The sequence below is a fragment of the Vombatus ursinus genome, unplaced genomic scaffold (genome assembly GCF_900497805.2).
Source record: "Vombatus ursinus unplaced genomic scaffold, bare-nosed wombat genome assembly UNPS02004573.1, whole genome shotgun sequence".
Lineage (NCBI taxonomy): Eukaryota > Metazoa > Chordata > Mammalia > Diprotodontia > Vombatidae > Vombatus > Vombatus ursinus.
The window spans coordinates 408,596-431,060 of record NW_020944351.1 but is presented as its reverse complement, the minus strand read 5'-3'; the positions used below and the strand labels follow the sequence as shown (position 1 = coordinate 431,060).

General features: G+C 43.8%; 1 protein-coding gene across 1 annotated transcript in view; it reads left to right on the top strand.

Moving 5' to 3' along the window:
* Nucleotides 1-22,465, top strand: part of LOC114024825 (integrator complex subunit 6-like) — a 62,882-nt gene that overhangs the window by 26,245 nt on the left and 14,172 nt on the right. Inside the window, exons 3-11 of the mRNA XM_027837989.1 lie at nt 1,893-2,042; nt 2,950-3,039; nt 3,237-3,420; nt 4,065-4,211; nt 9,470-9,621; nt 11,177-11,329; nt 15,832-15,964; nt 19,147-19,241; nt 20,287-20,397. Of these exons, the coding sequence (XP_027693790.1) occupies nt 1,893-2,042; nt 2,950-3,039; nt 3,237-3,420; nt 4,065-4,211; nt 9,470-9,621; nt 11,177-11,329; nt 15,832-15,964; nt 19,147-19,241; nt 20,287-20,397 (1,215 nt within the window). The remainder of the gene's footprint in view (nt 1-1,892; nt 2,043-2,949; nt 3,040-3,236; nt 3,421-4,064; nt 4,212-9,469; nt 9,622-11,176; nt 11,330-15,831; nt 15,965-19,146; nt 19,242-20,286; nt 20,398-22,465) is intronic.

The following is a 22,465-nucleotide window of genomic DNA, read 5'->3' as shown; positions in this document are numbered from 1 at the left end:
CCCAACTCGTGTGTCAAGGCTGGAATAAAAATTGAAGGCCTTAGCTCCTCTCTTGCCTACCTGCCATTGGCTGTGCACTCTCCCCACCTAGCCTGCCTACACAGTGAGTCCAGGTCTCCTGTGTCCCTGCCCTCAAGGGCTTTCCAAGTGCTGGGTGCCTGCTGGCTGGCTGCTGAATCACACACGGCTGTTTGTAGAGCTGCCCTGGCCTCCGCCTTGTCTGACTTCAGGATGTGTACCACTCTCAGGCCTGCCGCTTGCAGCTCTGTCCCTTCTTCTCTCTGCCTTTCAGCTTCCTTTTTGAATCTCTCTAGTCTAGGAATTCTTAACCTGGGGTTCGTAAACTTGCTTTAAAATTTTTTATTTTTTTCTGCTAGCCATATTTTGATACAACTGGTTTCCTTTGTAATCCTGTGCATTTTATTTCATGTATTTCAAAACATGATTCTGAGGAGGCCAGAGGTTTCCCCAGACTGCCCAAGAGATCCTGGCACAAAAAGGGTTAAGAACTCCTGCTGTAGTCTCCTCCTGGTCCCATCTCTCTCATGTGCAAGAGCTGACCTTTCATTGATACTGCCAGCCAATTAGCCTGCTCTTTTCCTTACAGTGAGCCTGAATGGCAGCAGGTGTGGGCTGTCATCAGAGGATCATGGAACTGGAAAGGAGCTCAGAGATTTAGTCCAAGCCCCTCATTTGGCAGAGCAGGAAACTGAGGCCCAGAAAGGGAAAGTAACTGATCCAAGGTCACACAGCAAGTAAATGGCAGAGCTGGGATTTGAACCAAGGTCTTCTGACTCCCAATCCAGTGCTCTTCCCACTGCACCTCCTTGGAGTCTTTGGAACTTTACCTCATCTTGACAGATTTGGTTGCTGCTTTAGAATGCCAGCTTTTCTGTAGCCGGTTTTGCATCTGTTCTCTGGTCTCTTTCAAGCATAACAATTACAGAGTGCACACTCTACATTGCTGTTATGAAGGATCAGAATCTCGATATAATCATGCTTACTTGGGACTATGCTGATTTCTAGGAACAGATCTGAAAGTCATCACCCACGCAATTGTTTATATATGTTAGAGGTTATTGGCCATGAAATTCACTGAATATGTTTCAGGTCAAGGTTATCTGGACAGTAGCACTTTTCTTTTCCACCTCATTGCCAACACTGCACAGGTTTCATTGGGTTAGGCACAACCAGAGCAAGACGTGTCTCCTTTAGGGCCAGCCCTCTAGCCCCATCATCAGCTTGAGCTTCTTGATTGGAGTCTTGATCTTGCAGAAAATGAAGACTCTCTTCCCTTTGGTCCCTTCCTAGGAGCCAAAAGGTTGGAATAGGATAGAGGTGCTCTTTCCTTATTTGTCAGGGTGATATTCCATAGAATCAAAGAAACTCAAGGAGTAGGAAGGTTGCTGAGAGGCCAGCTAGTCAAACCTAGGCTTAAACAAGAATTCCCTCCTTCCACATCCCTGATAAATAGTCATTTAGCCTCCTCCCGAAGACCTCAGTGACGGGGAGCCCATTACCCCCGAAGGTGGCCCACTCCACTTTCAGACCTGTCAGGGCTGCCTCTTCGCAAGTTCCGGCATGGACGGGTTCTTTTAACTTTCTGGCCGAGATCAAGGGTTTCAACTGAAGAAGGTGCTGCTTCTTGGAATGAGTGTTTCAAAGGATTGTTGTTTGGGAAGGGAAAGATTCTTTTTTCAGAGATTGGAGAAATATAGAAGAACTGGCAGTGGCCAACAGAGACCAGAGGAGTAAAAAGGAAAGAAGAGTGTTTGACATGAGCACAGAAAGAAAATAACCAAGCTCCAAATGATGCCAAATGCATTTCACATCTCATTCATTGCCTAATTGGGTATTCCATTTTGAAAGTCGAATGTTGTTTGATCTTACAGGCTGGTTGGAAAGAGAACTATGCCACATTCATGACTGAACTGAAAAACCTTCATGCTTATGGACTGACTACTCTTGGCCAGGCTCTGCAATCTGCATTCGACTTGTTAAATCTGAATAGATTGGTGTCTGGAATAGACAATTATGGACAGGTAACAACACATTTAAGAGATTACAGCTAACTGTTTTTGGTTTTGTGTTTTGGGCATGGGCATGGCTAAGAATTTATAGTTGGGCATAGTGAAATTTTCAATTTTATTTTCACAGACTCTGGAAAGATGATATAACCCTAAACTTTTTTTTTTTAAGAATAGGTATTGATGTTGTTCACTGGTACTTGAAACTATGTGTTTACATTCCTACACGTGCCGTTTTTTATTTTTGTATATCATAGAAACAGGGCTGCTAGACACAGAGCCCATTGATCTGATATGTGTCCTGCTCCAAGGGATGCCAAACCTCCATGTGCCAGGGTACAGATTGGATGGAAATTGTTGTGCTGGGGTAGATATGTGGAATGGGTAGCTGGAGTGTGTGCTTTTTTCACAACTACCAACTGAAAGGCTTGAGGGAGAAGGAAAGGTGGAGAAGTACTCACTATGGCTCCTGTTCCCTGCCCTGCCCACCGAGAGGTCAGCAGGCTGCTGGGATTCTGGCGAGGGGGGGCAGGGAGAATCCCCTCCACCCACCCGTGCCAGCACTCAAGCTTCTGAGTGTTTTATTTGATCTAAGGATGACTCATATCACCTGTTCTTAAATACATTCATTTCACGATTATTTTAGCTCCAGCAGTGAGGTAGATTCTGATATTACAGTCTCCAAGAGGACCAGGGTAAAATTGAATAGCATTTCTGAACTGGCTGCTAGATTTTGATCCCTGGGACTTCAGTTCCCTTTGAAATCAACTATTTCATGGCCTAGTCTTTTACATCGTTCTTTAATCAAGGGAGAAAAAAACACACTCTCTATCAGCATTTTGAGAGTTGTGTGCTGAATGAAAATTTGTTAATAAAAGGTTATTGTTTCACACACTGATCTTTTTTTCCAATATAATTTTAGGGGAGGAATCCATTTTTTCTGGAACCAGCTCTTTTAATTGTCATCACAGATGGATATAAGTTGACAAATATTAATTGTGTCCAAGAGGAGGTAAGATTGCCATTTTAATATAGCTTTATCTCAATGGCAGGGAATTTGCAGTTAGGCCCGGGGGAGGTAGATTTGTTTCCATGAGAAGCAGGTTTTGATCAAACCTTCCGTGTTGACCATCCCTGAAAGGCAGGGGAGGAGTGGGGGCTTCCAGTGCTACATTTTAAGATGAACTTTGCCCAATCTTGCCTCATCAGCTTCATCTCCCTTTGACCTCTTCTCTGCCTGGAAGTGAGCTAACCAAAGAACCTTTCCGCTGGGACCAGAGGTTATTTGCCCTGGTGCTGCGTATACCTGGGACGTTCTCGTCTGAGCCAGAGCCGCTAGGGAGCATACCAGTGGATGACTCTGTTATTACACAAATGTGTGAAGTTACAGGAGGTATCAGGCACAACTTACGGTCTTGAAGTGACAGGAGGGGAGGTTAGGTAGAGGTGTCAACAGCTACATCAGCCCTATTTCCAACACTGAGTTTATTTACAGGGAGTCTGTCTGCAGCTGCTTACCCCGTGAGAGTTATCCCCACAATGTCTGCTATTAAGGCTCAGCTCAGGAACCCCCCCATACCTGAGAAAGTACTCCCCAACTCCCTCTCCCTGCCCCCAGTCATTAGGGCTCTCTCCCTTCTCAGTTATTTTGTGTTTTATATATTTGGCTATGTGTTGCTTATCCTAGGTGCCACTTCTTCTGGGAAGCCTTCCCTGATTCCCTCTCTCCCCTCTGCCCACCTAGCTAATGTTGGCAGCCCCCATAGAACTTAAGCTCCTTAAGGATGAGGGATATATATTTTTTTAATTTTATCTTTGTATCCCTAGTTCTGGTCAGTCAATCAAAGGAGCATTTATTAAACGCCTATATGTGTCAGACACACAGTAGGTGCTTAATAAATATTTTAATTGAATCCAGTTGAATAGCAGCTTATACCCTGCAATGTGGTGAGGTTTTCAGACGTATTTTGTTTTGTTGAATGATCTGTTAGAAAACAAAATGCTCACTCTTGTATTCTTTCCTTCTCTTTTATCTAGGCCATTCCTATTGTATTAGGACACCAAAAATGTTGACCCAATGCTTAGAATCTTTAGTTCAAAAAGTTCAAAGTGGTGTTGTTGTTAACTTTGAGAAAGCAGGACCAGAGCCTAGTTCCGATGTTGAAGAAAAACAAGGAAAGAGAGGTAGGTACGGGATTTCTTGCTAGGGGGAGGAAGGGGTACCAGAAGGCAGTGTTGGCTTTTTCCCTGCTGCCTAAAGCAACCCCCCCCCACCTTGCTTGGCTTCAGGCTGTCTACTGAGAAATTGTTGGGCCGTCATTGATCCTGTATGGTATATGAAGGCCCATCAGAATCCTATCTTTGCCTCTTTGCTGCACTACCATTTTCTTGAGAATCAGCCGATGCACGGCAAGGTAGAGGGAGACAGGGAGACGATTTTTGCCTAATGCTCTTTTGGGCAGGAGAAACAAGTCATGTGGAAAATCCAATTTTCAATCATTGAAAAAGCCTCAAGTATACATGAGCCATAGTGTGCTCACGGCTTTGCTGCACCTGGCTCCATGGCTTTGGGATTGTCTTAAAAAAAAAAAAAAAAGCAAATACCCAGTCAGCCCAAGGGCCTGCTTGAAGTATCTACTATATAGATATAGACAGATCTATTGGTCGATCTATGGCTACCTATCTATCTCTCTATATCTCTGGATTTAAATAGATAGCTACAGATATCCCAGGCCCTCTTCTGGGTATTTCCTGCGCATACAAAGATAACACCAAAACCTCTGCCCTCAAGGAGCTTCCATCCTACTGGGCAGAAAAGAGAGAGCTTTTGAAAGGAGCCTTTCTAAAACACTTCCCTCCATGAGAGCCTTCATTCAGAGTTGTTGTGGTTATTGTTGTGTCTGTCTCTCTGTGACCCCATTTGGGGTTTTCTGGGCAAAGATGCTGGCGTGGTTTGCCATTTCCTTCTCCAGCTCACTTTACAGATATGGAAGCTGAGGCAAATAGGGTGAAGTGACTTGTCCGGGGTCACTCAGCTAGTAAGTATCTGAGGCCAGATTTCAACTCAGGAAGAGGAGTCTTCCTAAATACAACCCTGGTGCTCTATCCACTACAGCGCCCCCTAGCTGCCCTTCATTCAGAGGCTCCATGGTAAATGACACTGCTGATATGGGCATTTAAAGGTCTTCACAGTCTGGCTCCAGGCCTGTCTTTCTAAGCTTTGTGTACATTATCCACCTTCATGAACTTCCCTCCTGCCTCCAGTCCCTAGAACAAGCTTGTCCCCATGCCTAGAATGCTCTCTTTAGCACCACATCTTTGAGTCCTTAGCATCCTTCATAGCTTAGTTTGGATGGCATCACCTACAGTAAGCCTTTCAGGATCCCCTTAGTGGTTAGTGCTCTCTCTCTGCTCCTCAAATTATTATGTATGAATGAACAAATGAATAATTAAAGTGTATATCAAGTGCTTATGATATACAAATCACTGTGCTAAGCCGGCAATACAAACAGAAGAGTCAGACAGCCCCTGCCCTCACAGAGGTCCTTAGGGTGCAAATGTAAGGCCTCGGAGCAGCTAGGTGGTGCAGTGGATAGAGCACCGGCCTTGAAGTCAGGAGGACCTGAGTTCAAATCCAGCCTCAGACCAAACACTTGACACTTACTAGCTGTGTGGCCCTGGGCAAGTCACTTAACTCTAATTGCCTGAAAATTAAAAAAAAAAAGTAAGGCCTCTTCTTTAATGTCATTTCCACTGATAAAATCCCATCAGTTTCTGATGCTGAACCATGTGATGGAGCCAAAGACCTTGGTGGCAAGAGCTTTCTTTTCTGGGCCTTCAGTAACTGTGGCTCTCTGTAGCACCTGCAGGGGCAGTGGGCAGGCTGCATCTCCTTCCCACTCAGTAGCCCTCATCGCAAGACAAAGCATATCAATATAGCTTCTTGTGAAATGTTTTTACCAACTTATCCGAGCAGTTCTTATTCCCCAGATCAGCTTTCGAGGATTTCTGTTAGACCTGGCCAAGTCCTGTCTGGCAGTATGCTTTTTTATAAGGTTAAAATCATAGACTGGTAGAGTGTGTTGTAGAATCTTCACTTCTGGCTTGGGAAGGAAGATGTGACAAGATGAACTCTGTAGTTAAGGAGTCAATAGGTCCAAAATCTCATTTTGATTCAAATAAATCTGTGGTCCCTTTTGTTTTCAAGTCACTTGAAGCTCTCCCTTGTAACAGAGCTAGAGAGTGACCTGGTTGGGCAGTGTACATAGCATTCTGTTTGTAGTCCCCACCTTTCTGCTGAGATGCCAGAGGTGTGTATCGTTATCTGTTCTCTGGAACCAAACGATGCAAAGTATGGTTTCCTTTTACTGTTTTAAAATATTTCATCTTGAGATCTACAAACTATAGGTCAGTGGTAGCATATTATGATAATCTGTATTATAAAAAGATTTCCAAGCCCATAACCTTTTGAGCAGTGTTCAGTACAGAGCAATTGTTTGGTTTTTTTTTTGTTTTTTGTTTTTTTGGTAAGGCAATTGGGGTTAAGTGACTTGCCCAGGGTCACACAGCTAGTAAATGTTACGTGTCTGAGGCTGGATTTGAACTCGCGTCCTCCTGACTTCAGGGCTGGTGCTTTATCCACTGCACCACCTAGCTGCCCCTAGTACAGAGCAATTGGAAGAAAACAACTAAGTTCTTTCCTTTCCATTTCTAATAGTGTCATGTGACCTATAAGGAACATATAGACAGGTATATTTTATATTTCTTTGGGACCATTAGGAATTTGCAAGACAGTATGGCATAGTGGGTAGAGCTCTAGATTTGGAGTCAGGAAAACCTGTCTTCAAATGGCCTCCCTGACACCTACTAGGCATGTGATCCTCTAAGCCTCAGGCAATAACCCTAACAGTTCTAGCTGGGTTGAAATTGGAGGTGCTTTCTGTAGTTGGGCTAAGTTTTCTCATTTTAGCTAGCTGTCATGGTCCAGGGCCCAGTGGTGTCATTCGAGGTGACTTTTTTTCTGAGGATTGAGAGCAGCTTATGTCAGTTGTATCCTACTGAAGGTACTGCAGAAGCGAGATTGCAGAATGGCTAAACCCTTGGGTGCAAGGGTCACTCACTTTCAACACCTCCTAGGTGCTGAGTGACCTCAAGCAAATCATTTAAGAAGGGATTGCTCAGACTCCAAATTGCCACTCTCCAGCAGTAGAGGGAATTTCCACACTGGGATTTCCTTGCAGAGATGAAATCTCAGATCCCAAATGCACAGGGAGAGGGATCAAAATGAATTAGTTTTGTGACAAAGACTTGCTGTATCCCAAAGAAGGCAGCTTTGTTTCATGAGCGTTGTTAATATACTATAACCAAACCAGCTATACTACATCACTTGGCTGATACCCCATTTCTCACCTTGTCCTTGTGCAGTCAGCCACCTTGATAGGATCATTTTCCTAAGGTTATGTTTTCACAGTTAAAAGCATTAGGTGGGCTATGGTCCTGTGCTGGGTTTCGAACGAATTCTCTGATCTAATCATCAAGACAAGCAGAATGCTTATTCTTTACTATGAAATAACCTTCTCTAGAGTATATTGTCAGGACACCTTTGTTTATGGTAAAAGGGAGAAAATACCTATAGATTTGACTGGATTACATATCGCTGGGGCCAAAGTAATGCTGTGACTTAATAATTAAGGCAAGCAGAATGCTTATTATTTACCATGAAATAACCTTCCGTAAAGTATAGTGTTGGTACACCTTTGTTTATATCAAAAGGAAGAAATGGTCTATAAGTTTGACTGGATTACATATTGCTTGTGTATTTCCATTTAAAGCAAGAAAGACTGTCAAATATGATTGCTTTATTTTTCATTTAATTTTTTTTTCAGTTAATGAAAATCCACCTTCTCCCCTCACTCCCTTCAAATTGGAAAAGAAAGAAAAAACCCTTGTAATAAATATGCCCATTCAGGCAAAACAAATTTCCACATTGTCCATGTCCAACAAATATGTGTCTCGATCTGTACGCTGAGTCCATCGCTTTTCTGTCTGATGAAACATGATAGCTTGTTTCATCGTGAGTTCTCTGGAATCGTGGTTAGTCATTGTGTTCTTAAGTCGTTCAGAATTGTATGTCTTTAAAACGGCTGTTATCCCATAAATTGTTCTCCTGGTTCTGCTCACTTCATTCATCAGTTCCCAGGTTTCTCTGAAACCGTTTCTTGTAGCACAGTAATATTCCATCACATTCATTTACCATAGTTTGTCCAGCCATTCCCCAACTGATGGACGCCCCCTTCGTTTTCACTTTTGTGCCACCCACCACAAAAGGAGCTACTAGAAATATTTTGGTACATATGGGCCTTTTTCCTCTTTTGATCTCTTTAGTGCTATAGACCTAGTAGTGGTGTTGCTGGGTCAAAGAGTATACACAGTTTAGTCACTTTGGGGGCACAGTTTCAAATTGCCTTCCATTCTAGCACCAACAGTGCATTTGTGTAACCTGTGTCCCTGAAGTCTCTTAACCATTTGTCATTTTCCTTTTTCATAATTTCTATCCACCTGACCAGTGTGAAGGGGAACTTAAGCAATGCTTTAATTTGTATTTCTCTAATTTTAGTGGTTTTGAGCATTTTTCATATGTGTGTTGGTAGATGGAATTTTTCCTTTGAAAATTGCCTCTTCATAGCCTTTGACCACTTTTCAATTGAATAATAGCTCATGTTCCTATATATTTGAATCAGTTATTTACATATCTTAGATGTGAGACCTTCAACAGAGAAACCTGTTGCAAAAATTTTTTCTCCCCGTTCTGTTTTCTTTCTAATTTTGACTGCATTGATTTTCGTTGTGCAGAAACTTTTGAATTTTAGATGATCAAAATTGTCCATTTGATCTTCACTAAATCTTCTCTGTTCTTTGTTTGGTCATTAACTCTTCCCCTGTCCGTAGATCCCAGATGTAATTTTGTTCTTGCTTCTCTAATTTGTTTATGATGTCACCCTTTATGTCTAAGTCATGTATCCATTTGGAGCTTATTTTGGTATATGGTGTGAGACGTTGGTCTGTATTTAGTTTCTGTCATGTTGCTTTCCAGTTTTTGTAGCAGTTTCTGTCAAATGGTGAGTTCGTACCCCAATAAGCTGGAGTCTCTAAGTTTATCAGACATTAGGCTAGTCGTTTGCTTCTGTATGTTATGTACCTAATCAGTTCCACTGGTCACTCTATTTCTTAACTAGTACCAAATCATTTTGATAATTTTTGCTGGTTGCTTAATTTTTGAACATAATGCGTACAGGTTGGAGCCAGCAAGTCTCAAAGGAAGCTGATCCAACCCACGTATGACCACTTTTCCAGCTAAGCTAGCATCATGGGATCCCAACCAAGTTCTAAAAGACTCTTGCTGACCAGTTCTTTTTCTTGTGTCCTCTTAGATGGATGCCTAGAGGCACATGAGTCATCAAAATCCTCTGGCCATCCTCCATGGCACAGCTGTCGCAAGCTAATTTATGTGCGCTCGAACCCTAAAACTGGGGTTCCTGTTGGGCACTGGCCAATCCCTGAATCTTTTTGGCCTGACCAAAACTCACCCACACTGGTAAGTACCTTTGAGACAAAAAAGACAAAAGGTCTTTTGCATTTTTGAATTGCTAGTTTCAGTGAACACCTTTCTCAAAGAATTCTGGGAAACAGGGATTATGGAATACAACTGAGGCTTCTAGGCTTCCTGTGGAACAGGCAGGAAGTAGGAATGGCAGTCCCCATTTTTTTAGGTTTAATGGCACTTTCCTTAGAATGGCCCTTGGAGGTATGGTGCCAGAATGATTACCTCCAGTTTACAGAGGAAGAAACCAAGGCCTGAGAAGTTGCAAAGTATAAGAGCTGGGATTCGAAATTGGGCCTCTCCTGATTTCAAGGCCAGCATTTTTTTCTTTTGTAGACACGGGCTCATTTTTGTCATTTTGATGTGTACACAAGCTGCAGTAACTCTTGCTGGACACTAGAGGGTGCCAAGTGAACCCCAGGCTTTGCTTTTATCCCCACTACTCAAAATGCATGTGTAGAGTTTGGATAAAGCTGGACTTCTTACCCTTTTTATGTGTACTGGACCCATCTAGCAGGCAATCTGGTGAAGCCTAAGGGCTCTTTCTCAGCTGAGGCATAAAATAAAATACAGAGAATCCTTTCTACAAAGGAAGCCCATTATATTGCAATATGGTTATCAAAACATTAAAAAAAAAAAGTGACAGACCCCCTAGTTAAATACCCCAGGTTTAGAGTAAAAGTCTCTGCTGCACAAGAACACTAAAAACCTTCTCCCATGATGCACTTCCCTCAGTATAGCTCATAGGCCCCTAACTGGGTCTAATAACCCACTGTAGGAATGAATGAATAGCTGTTCTAGGCCCTAGAATGGAGAAATGGTCTCTGTTATCCCCATGGACAATCCTGCTTTTCTTGCAATATTACTTGGTTCCTTCCTTTGGCTAAAGCTGTTCTTGACGATGAGCTTTGTTTTTTTCTCCTTCCTGGTCACTCTTCAGCTCATTAGTGATCTTCCTGAACTGTGGTACCCAGAGCTGAAACTGATGATCTAAATGGGATTTGAAGTGGGCAGAGAATCCAGTGGAACTAGCCCCTCCTTATTTCTGGAAGTTAGACCTTCCCTCTTAATGCCGCCCAAGGTCGAATTTGGTTTGTTTGTTTATTTTCCTTTGTCAGTGCCTCCAGGCCTGATTGGCTTTCTCTTCCCTGACTACTCACGTTGGTGCTAAGACACTGCTTGGACAACCTCTAGCTTCCCGGTACTAAAGAATAAGACCAAACTTGGCCTGGCTTCTTAAATGAACTTTTGTTAAGGTTCACTCCCTTGAATTAGACCCAAGTCACATGTTCAGGGTAGCTCCTGCCTTCACTAGAGTTCTGATTAGGAGTGCTGTCATTTTGGTTTGATTTGCCCTTAATGTACCCGTTGGTGATGGAGGTGAACAGTCTGGGTGACCTCTGTGGAAGGTATTGCTCACGTCTAGAGATCCTGTAACACTGTGGGAGCACTCTAAAAAAAAACACAAAGTGTTGTTGGGTTGTTTAACCAAAGATCATGATGGAGTTGGCCTGGTGATGACGGGTCCTCTTGCTCCTCTCCCTTTCAGCCTCCTCGGACAGCTCACCCTGTCATTCGATTCTTCTGTGTGGACCATGAGCCCATGATCATAGACAAACTGCCTTTTGACAAATACGAACTTGAACCTTCACACTTAACTCAGCACATCTTGGCGCGCAAGTCACCTCTGACTTGTTGGCAGGTACTTAACCTTCACCTAGTAATAAATGTATGTGGAGAGCCTCTCTAGGATTAGTTCATTATTCTCTTCAGTTTCCTGGGTTAGAGTGGAACAAATTCTAAGAAAGAGCTTCCGTAACTAAGTATATGGTTTTAGGCCTCAGGGTGTATCATTGGTCTACTACTGTGCCCAGTAATAGGTAGTATGTCCTAGCAGAGGCAAAGTGCTGGCCTCCAAACTGGGAATGTTTAGGTACAGACCTCCCCTCCACTGCTCACTCACTAGCTGTGTGACCCTGGAGGAGTCACAACCTCTCCCAAGATTCAGGCAAGCTCTGTGAACACAATCACAAGGCCTTGCTGTTATTGACTTGTCATTGACTGCCCCTTCAGTGCCTATAGCTCTCTTTAGGTAGCGTGATTCAGTGAAAAGGCCAATCCAGAGGATCTGGATTTGAATCCTGCCTCGGCCACTTGCTCCCTTTGTAACCACAGGCAAAAGTCTTCACCTCCCATGTGTTAAGTGGAACTAGGTGATCTCCAGAGCCCCTTCCAGCTCTGTGCTAATGATCTCCAACCTCAGCAATCCCGGTTCAGTAGAATGGTTCTTAGTAGAAGAAGAATGCCAGCTGGAGAAGCTGGATTTTCTCATCAGAGATCTCTCGGCATAGAAACTTTCTGGGTCTATGGTAGGATCTTTGCCCACAGGGTAGCTAGCTCCCATTTCTAGAATGCTTTAAAGTTTGCAAAGAATTTTGCATGTATTATCTCATTTGGTTTCCATAGCAACCCCATGGGGTAGGTGCCGTTATTATCCTCATTTTACAGATGAGGAAACTGAGGCACAGAGAGATTAAGTGCCTTGCCCAGGGTAACACAGCTAGTGTCGGAGGCAAGATTCAAACCTAGGTTTTCCTGACTCCTAAGTCCAGTGCTGTAGCCACTCTAGCATACTGCCTTTCATATCTATGAATTATGTGTAACAGTTGTACTTAGCAAAAGAAAGGAGATGATTAAGTAACATCTACCCTGTAATGTCATCGCCTCACTTAAAAAGCTTAGTGATAAGTAGATTAATTCACCCCGAGTTGTAATTGGCCAATTATCCCCTCTTTCTCTTTTCTACATTGTAAGACTATTAACTGATCAGGGATGATGAGGCTTTCTCTACTGTTCTGAGGAAAGATTTTCAAGTGGACAGCTCCTTCATCTAAGGTTTAGGATTGCCTTGACTAGTTAGAGAAACTGTCAAAAATTCCCCCAGGAAACTGAAAGGTGTTAGCCAAAGGAAAAGAGCTTGAAAACAGCAGACAAAGGGGTTAGAAATGCAGAGGGGGCAAAGTCAGGCTGACTTAAAAGCAAAACATGTGCCCTAAATTTATGTCCTGAAGCCTTGAGAGGCAGCTTAATGGAATGAATCAACAAGCCCTTAATTAAGCACCTAGCTTAATTGTATAGGATAGAAGGCCAGTCTTTGACCCATGCCTTCTGTCTCTGACAGAGGGAGCGTGTTACTTAACATTTTTATGCCCTAGGCAACTCTTTTTAAGATGATAACTTAGAGCTGAGTTGCAGATAGCCTTCAGTGGAGGGAAATTCCACACCCTGGAAATGGGATCACAGGTCCAGGCCTTCTGAGCCCTCTCTCCTTCCCTCCCTCCCAGGCTAACAAAAATGATGTTTTTGGTTTGAATATAGCCTTTTCGTGTGTTCTTTTTTGTTTTTTTTAATGTGTCTTCTCCAAATGAACCTAAGAAATTTTGTTCCTTTGTATAATAATAATACTGATGATAGCTCCCATCTTATGTAGCACTTGGAGGTTTGCAAAGCCTTTTGCTGACAACCATCTTTCCTATCATACATTATTTTGGTTTTGAGTATGGGGAGAGGCCTGTTTCTAGTTGATTCCATGTGTACTGAAGAGAAAGGGAAATAGGAAAATGAGTAAAAAGCAAGGAAATTTGGCAAGGCTAAAAGAGACGAATGAGGGGTTAGAAATTTAGAGAAACTGAATTGGTATAAACCATTTATGGTATGCTGCAGTCAATTCTGATATAACCCAAAAAAGTGGTTCCCTTTCATAGAATCATTGGATTGAGCCTTGTGTGGGCCATCTCATTGCCTCTTCCTGACAATCATGAGACTAAACCCTGTTCGGGTCTTCTACTTAAGTTGCTGCATGCCTCAATCTTTCTTGTAATCTAATGGATATAGTTGAAATACTTAACCCTGCAGTCTCATTGATATAGGTCTCCCTTCCAGTAGTGTGGATCACAGCCCCTCGGTGCCTGTCCATCCTGTCCGACCCATCTGTGTCCTCCCACATATCCTGGGGGGCCCACCCTATGGAAGGTGCCGGGTCCTTCCTTTAATATTACAAGGGCACCAGGCTAGTACAACAATTGTCCACTCACTTAACCCTCACCCTCAGTGCTTGACCAGCCTACCTCCTTTTCCAGCCATGCTATTGATTGTTGGCGATATGCTTCAGTCAACTCAAGCCTATCCTAAGTCTCTCCATCCCCCTTTGGGTGACCTGCAATTTTGATTCTTTGGAGATTTTGGTATTCCCTAGCGTCCAGAAGGTGGGAGGTGATGGTTGCGCTGCCCTCTGTCCTGGTCAAACCACATCTGGAGTGTTGTGTTCAATTCTGGACGCCACATTTTAGGAGGGACGAGCTGGAGAGTGCCCAGAGGAGGGCAACCAGAATGGTGAGGAGACCGGGGACTCTGTCATACCCAGATCGCTTGAAGGAGCTGAGAATCGTGAACTTGAAGGCAAGGGTTGGGGAGGGGGATGTGCTGGCCAGCTCCAAGTTTCCGAAGGCCTGGTATGTGCAAGAGGAGGATTAGACGCTTGGCCCCAGAAGGCAGAGCTAGGACCAATGGGGGAAAGCTCAACAGAAAGAAAAACTTCCCAACGATTAGAGTTGGGCGGAAGTGGGATGGGCTGCTTCAGAAGATAGTAGGCCTGTGCTTCTAGTCTTTGCTCAAGACCTTCCCTTTGCTGGAAGTCTTCAAGCAAAAGCTGGATGCCCACTTGGCAGAGATGCTGTGGGGGGATTTTGGTCCAGCCACAGTTTAGACTGGGTATTCCCTTCCAACTCTGATTTTGTGCAATTGTGAAGGGCTTTGAATAGCAAGCAAAGGAGTCTGGACTAAATTGGGTGGGCGGGGGGAGCCATTGAGAGCAAGGTTTGTGGAGTAAAAGGGAAGGTAATAACATGATCAGCCCCATGGAGTAGGTGGATTACTTTGCTAGTGGTGCATAGGATGGATTGGTGAGGATGGGAACTAGAGGTTGGGAGACCAGTCAGGAGGCCATGGCTATTCCAGGATAGTGGGAAGCCCTAGACCAGGCTGGTGGCCATGGGAATGAAGGGAAGGGATGGGAGATGGTTGAGGATGTGTGAAATCTTGTGGAGGTAGAGTTACTCCCTCCCCTGTATAAAATGAGGAAAACGGACTTAGTGATCTCTCCAGTCCCTTCCAGCAGCAGATCTGTGGTCCCGTGACCATGAGCAGATGTGCTCGGGGTGGGATGGAGGGGCGTCCGAGAAGTACCTGACAGCAGGTGTGTTTATGGGGGTAATATGAGGACCTCCTTATTAGGAAAGTCAGGAATTCTGGATCATGGAATGGTGGTAACATCACCATAGATGGTGATGTTAAGATCAGGAGTTTCAAGCTGGAAGAGACCTCAGAGGTCACCTGGTCCACCCCTTAATTTTATAGAGGAAAACGTAAGTGCCTTTCAGAAGGGACTGTTCCTTTTTTGGCTTGATATCCCCAGGGCCTTCTATAGTGCATAATAGGAGCTTAATAAATGCTTGTTGATTGATTGGTTGGTTGATTGAGGAAACTGAGACCCAGAGAGATAAAGGGACTTGCCCAGGGCCCCAGGTAGTAAGTCATGTAGCTGAGCTTGGAACCCCGTTCCTGATTCCAAACCCATTAGTTTTCCCGTTGCCCACACTTGCTGATTTTCTCAGCCTAAAAGAGAAACAGAATTCCTGTTTGATCTAAACAAATGCCTTGTTATTGCTCCCTCCTCCCCAGGGTCTTTCAACCTGGGAATCATGTTCTTTTTGTGAGGACGAGGAGAAGGAGTAGAGTGCTTTAATGGAAAATATATGTGCCCGGCCTGAAATAACATAAGAGGCTTTAATTGGGCGTAGGAGGAGACAGTGTGGTGTGGTACAAAGGGTACTGAGTTCGGAGTCCGAGAGCCTGGGCTCCAACCCTGGGCGACCTTGGGCAAAGTCATCTAACCTCTTGGGAAGCCCAGTTTCTTCAGCCGTAAAATAGGGGTGATCATGCTGTGACTCCCTCCTTCATATGGGTGGTACTGGGGACGGCGCTTTGTTGACAGCCAAGGGCTGGTCTTAGGATTTTTCAGCATGATGCTCGGCTTTGGTTTCCTCTGTTATCTCCGGAATGTTTGCTTTTGCTGGGCCCTGGGCGCTCCCTGGCCAGGAAGGCCTTTCCCACTCATGACAGTTCCTTCCTTTGTCTTCCCATTAGGTGTTTGTGGCTAGCAGTGGGAAGTGCAGTGAACTGGAGCACCCCTTTGGGTACCTAAAGGCGAGCACTGCCTTAACATGCGTCAATCTCTTTGTCCTGCCTTACAACTACCCTGTGTTGCTCCCACTTTTAGGTAAGTAAAATGTGTTTTTTTTGAACTGCCTCGCAAATGAAAGAAAAAGAGAAGTTCCCCGTTGTCTGTGTTGGAATGATAGAACACTGATCCAACCCTGATTCTAAACTCGCACTGTTAGTAACTCAGTCTAGGTCAGAGGGGTCTAATGACTCTGTTAATGACTCATTGCTTCTCCAAGTCGGCTGGGACCTCAGTAGCCATCTATTCCAGCTCATGTCTGAACAAGAATACCCTCTCCTTTATCCCCGGCCTTTGCTTGAAGACCTTCAGTGGGGGGTGGCGGGGAAAAGGAGGAACCTCCTACCTCCCCAGGCAGCCTCTTCTACTTTAGGATGCAAGTTTGGATAAGGTAGGATTTCAGCTCCTTACTCTGTGCCTGTCTGTCTTGTGTGGCTTCCTAAGGCCAGAACAGGTATTGCTGTGGGAGCTCCAGGCTTAGGGCCTGTTTCTCGTGGCCAGATGTTTAAAAGAAGCGGCATTTCCCCCAGCGCTGCCTCTGACATACGTCCCCATCTTCCCTGAGGGAAGATCAATCTACCTTGTTCGTTGTTGACTAACTAGCCTGAGAGTTTTAGCTGAGGGATTCTTCTGACCGCTGCATAGTACTGTCTCATCAGTTGGCGAAAAGGCGAACTCCAAGCGTTTTCTTCGGCTTCATGAAGGAAAAAGAAAACCTTCAGGCTAGGAATTTTCCTTGGGGGATAATAACTATAGCAAGGCAGCACTCTAAAGGAAAAAATTTGGAGACTGTGCCTTCTCACTTGGACATCTGTGTGATTTTGTTGGGTGTTAAGGATTTTCTGAAAGTATCAATCTGCCCATGTTCCCCCTTACTCAGTAACATCAAGTGACTCCCTCTTACTTCTAGGATCACATACAAAGGCCTCTTGGGCATAGGATGCCTTTCATAGTCTAGCCCTTTCTGACCTTTCTTGACTCCCATCCCCAGTCCAGGTACACTGGCCACCTTGCTGTCTCCCATAGGTGATGTCCCATCCCCCATGTTTGACATGCTTGACCCCCTGGCCTCTGCCTCCTAGATTCCCTGGCCTTCTTTAGGATTCAGCTCAAGTCCCACCTTCTGCAGGAGGTTGCACCTATCCCCACCTTCCTGCCCAACCACTAGTGCTCTGACATTGCCTTCCTCCCAACTCTCTCTCTAATCTGCTATGTGCATCATTATTTACATGCTGTCTCCTCTGCTGGAATGAGAGTTCCTCGAGGGCAGGGACCAAGGTTTTGCCTTTCTTTGTGCTTAGTGCGGTGCCTGGCACATAGTAGGCACTTAATAAATATCAGTTGCTTAGCCATTTCCTTTGGTAATCCAGTCGACAAGTAACAGCCTGTTTCTGAGAACCGGGTGCAAACAATTCACATTCTGCTGGGGGCGGAGAGGTTGCCCCTTACCCTTCTTATATGTATACCTGTGCCTCCGGGCTTCATGAATTTTTATCAAAAATTTTTCAAAAATCTGTGACTGATGGCTTCCCAAAAAACTTGAAAGCCCCCTTCCTGTTGTTGGCATTCAGGGCCAACCTACCTGGTCATAGAAAAATAGAATGATATAACTTTAAGGATAACAACTGTTGATTTCCTAATAGCAATTTCAGTTGTGCTAAATGCAGCTGATAAATTATAGTTTAGGTGATGTCCTTTGTCTGAATCCTGTGAATTAATTGCTCTTTGTATCAATACCGTGGATTAATTAGTTGTCGATAATAATTGAGCCTGATTTGGACTAAAGGGGTCCCTTTCAGCCTTGATGCTTCAAAATGAGGAAGGGCATTAAATATTAGACAGGTGAACTTAATTGGGGTAGGCCATGGGGAGCCATTAGTCATTTTGAAGTAAGGAGGGGGTTACATGATTAGACCTGTGCATTGCCATTACTTTGATAGTGGCATATAGGATGGATTTGTGAGAGAAGAGATTAGAGACTAGGCGTTCTGTCGGGAAGCTCTTGCAGTTGTCAGGCTAATGGGAATGAGGCCCTGTGCTCGAGTGGTTGCCATGGGAGTGAAGAGGGAAGGAGATAGATATGGATGTGAGAGGTACTGTGTGGGCAGAGACTGTTTCCTCCTCTTTAAAAAGAGGGCTTTAGACTCAGTGACCTCAGAGGTGCCCTTCAGCTCTCAAATCAGCAAGAACAAGTTAGGACATTTGGGTAAAAATATCGAATCTCTCAAACCAATTAAACTGGGCAGGATAAAGATGCAGAAGATTGGCACAACTCCTGATTTATCCGTTATAAATCTGTTGGGAAACACCGACCTAACCATGGAATGAATTCGGGGTACGTGTGTGGAGTTCTGGTTTGTTTCTTGTCATCATTTATTCGCCTTTTGAGACCCAACTCTCATTTGGATTTAATTGCCCAGTGTCATTCCAAGGGAACCATGGCTTGATTTGTCCAGGTCTGAGTTCTCAGGTGGGATACAGGAAGGCGGCTGAAATAGAGTGGATTTGGAGCCAGAGAACCAGGCTTCTGGTCCCACCACCGTACCTTATTAGCTGGGTGGCCTAGGGCAAGTTCTGGGGCCTCAGTTTCCTCTTCTGTAAAATGAAACACTGGCACTAGATGAGCTTGGAAGGGCCCTTCCTCCTCAGAACTGGTGATCTCTTCAATAGATCCTTGACACAGTTCCTTAGGTCAGTATTAGTTTGGTGTGAAATATATATTATAATTATAAAATTTAAGTTTAAAAAAGGAGAAGAGGCGGGTCGTGATTTTTGTAATGGCACAAATTGATTGAGATGAATTCATAGATTTATTTAGTCTGGGAGCATTTTTTTTTCACACGCTATCAGAGAATAAAATTTTTTATTCTTTGACCTTTAAAATTGGAGCATTGATGAGAGAAATGCCGTATTATGTAAAGGCATCACTCTGAATTTCAATCCTAATCAAAACCAATTAGAGCAGAGCCTCACTGACCCACCATCCATCCCTTTTCCTCTCAGTCCTCCACCAGCCCTAACGTCACTGTCACTCCCAGCCTCCTGTTGCCATGGTATCCCTCTCTCCAGGCTCACCCTTCCCCCAACTCAATTTGCCCAGATACAAGAATTCCCAGTCACAGCTCTGAACATGACGACAATACGGATTTGCTCATTTGAATAGATGTTGAAACTCACAGTTGGGATAATGCGATCTTTTCTCATTTTGTTTCCCATAATAGATGAATTGTTCAAGGTTCACAAGCTTAATCCAAGCCCAAAGTGGCGTCAGGAGTTTGATGAGTACATAAAATCCATGCCTGCATACTTCCTACCAGTATGTAATATATATATATATATATATATATGCATATATATACATATATGTATGTACGTGTGTGTGTGTGTGTGTGTGTGTGTGTGTATGTATGTGTATGTGTGTATGAATTCAAAGAGATGGGTACCAGTCCCAGAGAGCAGTGACGCATGAGCCTTGACAGGCAGTGTGATTCCTCTCCATGTTACCCACCGTAGCAACTGGAGGGGTATGCAATAATTTGTAATGGCATGAAGGAACAAAATACAGCTTTTCTACTATTGGACTAAATGAGATTTTTGCCTTTTGTGCCTCGTAATTTGTCTTCTGGTGCCAGGAAGATTTTAAGATGGCTCTTCTCAGTTTAGTTTGTAAAACTCACTTTCTGGGACTGGGCCCGTCTCCTTTGGATTTTAAGAATAAACTTATTTGTGTTCACATACTGTTCGTGTATTATTGGGGTTTTACCTGCTGTCTTGAAACAAACACACATTAGTGCTTAATTGTGTGTAAGGTACCACACTAGATGCTCAACCAGGGAGGGCGAGGATTGCTAAGAAGCTGCCTAGTCTATCCCATTCTCCTTTTTACAAATTGAGGCCTCAAAGCAGGAAACTAGTTATAAGAATTTGTTCAATTCTAACATGGTAAGTGGGGATAGACAGGCTAAATGAATTTCATCATCCAACTCATTTCCAGGATTGACTGGAGAAACCTGAAAATTAGGCCCCTTTATCCATTCATTGGTTTGCATGTGAAAAGAAAACAAGCACCGTGACCTTTGACTTTTTCCAGAATAACTTTAGGGACCAGGGCCTTAGAGATAGAGAGCCAGCAATCTGTTGTTTAAAGTTGTTCTCCCTTCTGTTCTAGTGTTTCTACTTTCCTGTACTTTCCTCTGCTTCTGTCCTCTCTTATTTTCATTACTCCATAATGTCTCATGTGTAGCTCTGTGCATAAGTATTTATTTTTACTTCTGAGTAGTTAAACCATGTCCTTGAACTGAATTTTGAAGTATTTTATGTTTCTCTCTGTTCACACTGTGGTGTATTTTGTTTCTTTATAGCCATTAAAGAAAGCGCTAATGATGATGGGAGCTCCCAATGTGATAACAGAAAATTTAAACTCTGGACTTAGTTACAGCATCATCTCTTACCTTAAGAAACTCAGTCAGCAGGTAGTATTTGTAACTTTAATTTTAGTTTTTAAAAATTGTAAATGTAAACCAAAAAAGGCTTTGCCCTTGGAAGTGTATTTTCTTATTCACTAATTTCAATATGATTTTATAACTATGTGTATATCTGTACTTTCTAGATTATTGACAATGAAATTATCACTGCCCCTTGAAGTACAATTAGAAATTTGTTAGTAACATGTGCTAACATCTATTCCTCCCTTCCACTGCCAGTTTGTACTAACCAGCAGACTGGTAGCTATGCTGTGTTCTGAGAGGGTTAGATGCTTGGCAGAACCAGTCTGGGGGGGCCATGTTTTTTCCTCACTTTAGATCTAGTTTCTAAGCTCTGGCTTAGCGCATCCCTTGTTTGGTTTTATTTTGGTTGATTCCAGACCTCTGGCTGTGGTGTGGAAACTCCCTCCCCCCATCTGGCACTTCTTAGCTCAGCGTGTTGCCTCCTGGGACACTGCCAAGTTAAGTGGCTTTCCCTCAGTCATAGTCACACATCTGGTTCGTCTCAGAGGCTGCGTCTTCCTAACTCCAAAGGTGGCCCTCTCTCCATCACGCCTCATTGCTTCACATTCCCATTTTATAGGAAATTTTATGTCAGGAAATTGAGGCACAGACTCATTGAACCTCCTGAAAATGTAGGTTCAGGGAGGAACCAGACAATCAGAAGTAGCAGCAGAAGGGGCAGAGGGTGTTTTGGCTGTGAGAAGTTCAGGAGCATAGTGAACTTCCAGGGTGGAGATGTTTCTTTGGTATAGTAGAGAAAGTCCAGAGAGTCAAGAGGGCATCCTGGGGACATACTTAATTCCAGTAGGGGCTGTTGAGTACCAGTACCCAAAATGCACTCGCCAAGCTGCAAAGTCTTCAGAATTCCTTGGGACCTACTGAACATGACAGGAAAAGGGAAGGGAATAAGCATTTATTAAGTGCCTCCTATGGGCCAAGCACTACACTAAGCATTTTATAAATATGATCTCGTTTGATCCTCACCACGACCCTTTGAGGTAGGTGCTGTTATTTTCTCCATTCTACAGGTGAGGAAACTGAATCAGACAGCAACTGAGTGACTTGCCCAGGATCACACAGCTAGTAAGGGTTTGAGCCTGGATTTGAACTCGTTTGTCTGACTCCAGGCCCAGTGCTCTGTGTACTCTGGCGCCACCTAGCTTAGATTTCTAGAAGACATAGAGTGTGTCTAGCAATAGAGGATTAGTTAGTGTTTTTCTCAAACCTTTTGTTTTCAAGCAAAAGTTGGTTTGAAAAATGGAAATCTACAACTTTCCCCCCAGCCCCGCTGATCACGTCACTGTGAGCAAATCAGTTAACTTGTCGGCGCCTCAGCCAACTGTCCAGGGCTGTAGATATTGGAGAAAAGGTGCTGATTTGCATTGACAGAGAATGTTCTTCCCTCATCCTGTGCTGAGGAAGTCATAGATCCAGTTTATTTTTTAAAAGGAATCGATAGGTGAACCCTAAGTGCATTCCATTTGATTTTAATAGTAAATACTAGCTGAGGAGGCTTAGCCTTTTGGTTTACAGGCTGAGTTCAAATCTGGCCTCAGACACTTAATAGCTATGTGACTCTGGGCAAGTCACTTAACCCTGTTTGCCTCAGTTTCCTCATCTATAAAAGGAGCTGGAGAAGGAAATTTCGACAAACCACTCCAGTATCTCTACCAAGAAAACCCCAAATAGGGTCACAGAGAGCCAGACACCACTGAAAAACAACTGAGCAACATTCTGAAAAGTTTGTGTGAACCAGATTTTTTTTCTTCTTACGATTAACTTGTAATGTTTTCCCAGTGTGAGTGCTTTGGAGAGGTTGCTGGACCTGGAGTCAGAGGAGCAGGGTGGGCAAGATCACTAGTGTGACCATGGGCAAGTCATTCAGCTCCCCTGGGCCTTGGTTTCCTGCTCTGTTAGCTGGCTAAGATGACCTCAAAGTTCTCTCAAGGCTTTGATTATAAGACCCCCAGACTGGAAGTTAAACCATTTGTTAGTGAAGACGTTTGTCCTTCTGCACCCCACTGGACAGCACCACTCCTACTCAATGGTTTTG